Source organism: Pseudophryne corroboree, chromosome 5 (assembly GCF_028390025.1).
Source record: "Pseudophryne corroboree isolate aPseCor3 chromosome 5, aPseCor3.hap2, whole genome shotgun sequence".
NCBI lineage: Eukaryota > Metazoa > Chordata > Amphibia > Anura > Myobatrachidae > Pseudophryne > Pseudophryne corroboree.
In genome coordinates, this window is record NC_086448.1 from 441795506 (window position 1) to 441800734 (window position 5229).

Genomic DNA, 5229 nt, shown 5'->3' on the forward strand with positions numbered 1-5229 from the left:
TGAACACTGTTTATGCCTAAGATTGGGAGTTGGTACACAAATAGTGATAAACTAGGAGTTTGGCTAGGGTTTTCTCAAACCTCCCCTAAATTACGGTCATACATTGTAGCTCAAAGGTTTGAGTGGAGGCACTGACATATACCAGGGGACGTTTCAGCGTAAGGGAGGGCTACATTTTGGAGGCACTGCTGAGATCCCAAGACATACCAGACCCCCGAAAGACGATGAAGGTTATAATGGAAAGGGACATCCACACCTGGTGTAAAGATCAAGGAGTAGACCCCCGTCAAAGTATATGTATAGCGGGCAACTTTGTGGGCATTACAGATGACAAAGTGATCAAAGAAGTACAGAAATTATGTGGGATAAAAATTCCCTGCGTAGTTGATAAGTGGAAGAGTGCCACGGGGGATATATGCGCTATATTGATAACTAACCAGGAATACCTGGATTCATCCCTGATTCCAGCAAATATATTGGTAAAAGGAGTACTGGGCAGAAGGTGGCAGATAAGGTGGCCTATTGAAATTGGTGAGACTGAAGGGGAAGCCCAGGTAGCCATAGGTGAAAATAGGGCTGAGAGACTTGAGGAAAGCTACCAGAATGCAGGGGATAGTTCCCTACCTAGGGCCACTACGAGTAACATTACAAGTGAATCTATAGAGCCACAAGTAGAGGCTGTAATGGACAAAATGGTCAGCCACTTTGAACACTGGCACTATGAGGGGGGATACAAGAGGCTCAGAGTTTTCTACGGTATAATTCCAGTTCCCACTGGAGAGGAAGGATACGACGCTTGGAGGGAGGCCGCAGTACAGCACTTAGAGGAGTGGCAGTGCCCGGAGCATATAAAGAAGCAACGGATAGTGGAAAGACTGAGAGGCCCCGCCATGGGGATCATCCACGCTACGCGGAGAAGCAATCCCGATGCAACATTGAAAGATTTTTTCAATGCCCTAGATTATTCTTTAGGGACCATAGAAGATGTAGGGGATATCTTGGCTAGACTAAATCAGACCTACCAAGAGCCCGCCGAGACTCTTACTAATTATATCTACCGTTTGGATAAAATACTATACAAGCTAATAGATAAAGGAGGAGTTGAAGCATCAGAGATTGATGAGAAATGTATAAAACATCTACTAAGGGGGGCCCCGACTAGTAATCCTGTTGCTCAGCGACTTTGGTGCAGTGCCGTCGGGGCTCGACCTCCAACGTTGGGGGAATTAATAAAAGAAGTAAAGTTAGAGGAAGTTCAAATTGACAATAGAGAAAAGAGCCTTAGAAGGGTGAAAGTCATACTACCCACCCCTGAAAGACCTACTGAGAGTAAAAATTGTACAAATTGTTAGAAGAGCAAAATAAAAAGCTGGTCCAACTGATTACGCTGCAAAGTAACACCTCTGGGATAGCCACTCATGGGAGAGGTAGAGGGTACTCCAGAGACCGGACAATCGAGATCATATTCTATGTTATCGTGTGGGCAATTGGGGCACCAATCGTTTGAGTGTCCTCAGAGTGGGAGTTATGGAAGAAGCTCTAGCTCACATGGAGGTCAGAGTGATAACCTGCCGGAAAACACCGGAGGAGGGGGCGTCGGTAAACCCCGCACCGACTCCCCAGCAATAGTAGTGAGTGCAATGGAGCGTGCCCAGTGGCCAGAAATTTTCCCTGAAAGAATGCTGGGAAAGGCCCCATTGGTACAAGCCTTCATCATTGGGCAGGCCTGTAAGGTTTTATTAGACAGCGGCTCACAAGTATCTATAATTTTTGAAAGCTGGTATCGTAACCACTTGTCGGATATACCCATATCGCCTGTCGATGGGCTAGCGATCTGGGGATTGAGCAACCAAAAATATCCCTATCTGGGGTATGTAGTGACTTACATCGAGTTCCCTCCGTTGTTATATGACCATCCCGTCCCATTACCTTTAGTAGCATTCGTGTGTCCTGATCCTCCGGGGGATAGAGAAACTGTTGCGAACCAACTCAAATCTCTTCAAATCCTGTCAAACTGTTGTCTAGAACAAGATCAAGAACTTACCTCCTCTCATGGTGAGGGTCTATCTATGGCTACCATGGCTACCTTGGGAGATAGCATTACCCCAGCCAGGCTAGAAGCGGGGTCAGTGGATGCAACTGGAGAATGCTTTCTCTCTAAAATCCGAAAGTGTTTTCAAGGTAGTGATATCAGTCTACAAAAGCAAGACCAGTTAATAAAGGAAGTTCAAGCTAGACAGCAAGTCTTTTCAATAGACGAATGGGAATTGGGAACGGCAGTAGGCGTAGAACATCGAATTACGCTGAGCGATACCACACCGTTCCGTGAAAGGTCCCGCCGGCTAGCCCTGGCCGACTTTGACGATGTGCGGCAACATTTAAAGAAACTGCTGGAGAATCATGTGATAGCCAATTCCGAGAGTCCCTATGCCTCCCCCATCGTAGTGGCTCGGAAAACATGGAGACATACGGTTATGCATCGATTATCGTACTCTAAATAATCGTGCAATTGCAGACCAGTACACGGTACCCAGGGTGGAGGAAGCACTGGACTGCCTACAAGGAAGTCATTGGTTTTCTGTACTAGACATGCGGTGCGGGTACTACCAGATACCGATGAAGCCAGAGGATAGAGCCAAGACCACCTTCATCTGCCCTATCGGATTTTTCGAGTTCCTCAAAATGCCGCAAGGGGTTAAAGGGGCCCCGGCCACATTCCAACGGACCATGGAACAAACGGTAGGAGATATGTGTTATAGAGAGGTACTGGTATACTTGGATGATATCATCGTTTTCGGAAGGTCTCTCACAGAGCATAATACTCAATTGTTAAAGGTGTTGGATAGGCTTCAGAAGAAAGGTCTCAAACTATCCATTGATAAATGCCGACTTTGTCAGACCACCGTCAAGTACCTGGGGCATATTGTCAGTCGGGAAGGAGTATCGACTGACCCCGACAAGACCGAAGCGGTGCGGCAGTGGCCCCGCCCAAAGAACTTAAAGGACTAGCGTTCATTTCTAGGGTTCTGTGGCTACTATCGTCGATTTGTACCACAATACTCTAGTATAGCTCGACCGCTCACAGAATTGACAAAAGGCTACCCTCCAGTGAAATATGGAAGAGGGCTTAAAGCGATCAAAGACAGGTCCGAGTATGTCAAGCCGCAGGAGGAATTCGGAGATCGGTGGACTAGCTTATGTGAGGATGCTTTCCTTCGACTGAAGCATGGATTAACACACTCCCCTGTACTCGCTTATGCCAATCCTGAATTGCCTTACGAACTACACATCGATGCGTTGTTCGATGGGCTGGGGGGAGTCCTGTATCAATGGCAACAGGGAAGGCTACGGCCGGTAGCCTATGTCAGCCGAGGCTTGTCAGACAGTGAGAGAAAATATGCAGTGCACAAGTTGGAGTTAAAGTGGGCGGTGGTTGAGAAGTTCCACGACTATCTATATGGGGTACACTTCACTGTCCACACGGATAACAACCCGTTGACCTACATAAATTCCACTGCAAGATTAGATGCTACAGGACATCGGTGGCTGGCGGCTCTTTCCAACTACCATTTCACATTGAGATACCGGCCTGGGGTTAGTAACATCGACGCGGATGCTTTGACACGATTATCGAATCCTGTTGCCAAAAGCAGTAATGACAAGTGGGTAGAGGTTCCAGCACCTGCAGTACAAGGCTTATGTCATCAACTAGTGACTCTGCGGGATAGGCCACAGGAGATTGTAAGTTCGTTGGGAGCGTCCGGAGCTGTTCTACCATTAATCTACGGTTGGATATCACAGGCAGAAATGGGGGGACTAGATGTGTTGTCCCAAGACCAAATTCGGGAGGCCCAGAGGCGAGATCCAGATCTAGCAGCTGTAATTATGTGCCTTAACGCTAGCTCAGGAATGGTTAGTAGTTCGCCACCATCCCACAAGTCTCAAGCACTACTGCGACAAAGGAAGAAGCTGATTCTCAAACAGAGGATATTATACAGAGAGACTAAAACCCATTCTGGGCACCTCCGCCACCAACTAGTGCTACCAACAGTGTATATCCTTATGGTACTACGCTCACTACACGACCACCATGGGTATTTAGGGTGTGACAAAACTCGTTGCCTCGTGGCAGAGAGGGTATACTGGCCCTTCATGAATGGAGACATCGAAGCTTATTGTAAGAGTTGCCGAAATTGCATTCTGAGGAAGTCTCTGCCTGTGCCGTCTGCTAAATTAGTGAATATGGACAGTTCAGGACCTCTGGAACTAATTTGTATTGATTTCTTGTCGATAGAGGGGCCTTCTGGGAAGGAAAGCAACATTCTAGTAGTGACCGATCATTTTACATGGTACGCTCAAGCTTACGTTACGGTCGACCAGAAGGCGATGACAGTTGCTAAGACGTTATGGGAAAAATTCTTCCTGCACTACGGGTTGCCAGCGCGGATCCATACTGATCAAGGAAGGGACTTCGAGATTAAGTTGATTAAGGAACTGTGTGTGTGTTATGGAATTAAAAAATCATGAACTTCTCCATACCACCCACAGGGAGACCCCCAACCCGAACGGTTCAATCGAACCCTCCTTGATATGCTAGGGACCCTCAATACAAGGGACAAAGTCCAATGGAGACGACACATGTGCCAACTAGACCACGCTTATAACTGTACTGTAAATGAAACCACGGGATACTCTCCCTATGTACTGATGTTCGGACGGTAGGCTTGGTTGCCCATAGATGTTTGCCTCGGGACACCACTCACTCTCGCCATCCCACACACACCCAATATGTGCAAAGGCTGAGGAAGGAGCTACGAGAGGCTTTTGATCTTGCCCACAAAGCGTCTCTAAAGCAGGGTGAGAAAAATAAACGCAATTACGATAAGAAGGTAAAGGAACAGGTATTACTCCCCGGGGATAGAGTACTTGTTAAATGTCTTGGGGTTCTGCAACGTCAAAAGTTAATCAATCGATGGAAAGAGACTCCGTATAAAATGATCAAGCAATTACCGGGCTTTCCAGTATACAAATTGGTACCAGACGACAGGGATGGTGCTATTGTTATGTACCATCGTTTTACCCGTTAGACAAGATATTTTGTTCGACAATATTCCAGATAGACAATTGGAGTTAAACAAGAGTGGAGAAACAAAGACTCCAGCTGTAGAAACCAATACGAAGACCCTCAATCCTGTTGAAGGGATACCCCCTGAGGATAACAAGGAGCGG

The 5229-nt window shown here is 46.9% G+C and overlaps 1 protein-coding gene across 1 annotated transcript; it reads left to right on the forward strand.

Moving 5' to 3' along the window:
* Positions 1–224: 224 nt before the first annotated feature.
* Positions 225–1352, forward strand: LOC134929612 (paraneoplastic antigen Ma1 homolog). Its single transcript, XM_063925199.1, has one exon. It carries the CDS (start codon positions 225–227, stop codon positions 1350–1352), a length of 1128 nt encoding a protein of 375 aa, XP_063781269.1.
* Positions 1353–5229: the final 3877 nt, after the last annotated feature.

What these genes read in the sequence shown, in the direction of transcription:
- LOC134929612 (XM_063925199.1), top strand. Translation starts at nt 225, where the DNA reads ATGAAGGTTATAATGGAAAGGGACATCCACACCTGGTGTAAAGATCAA.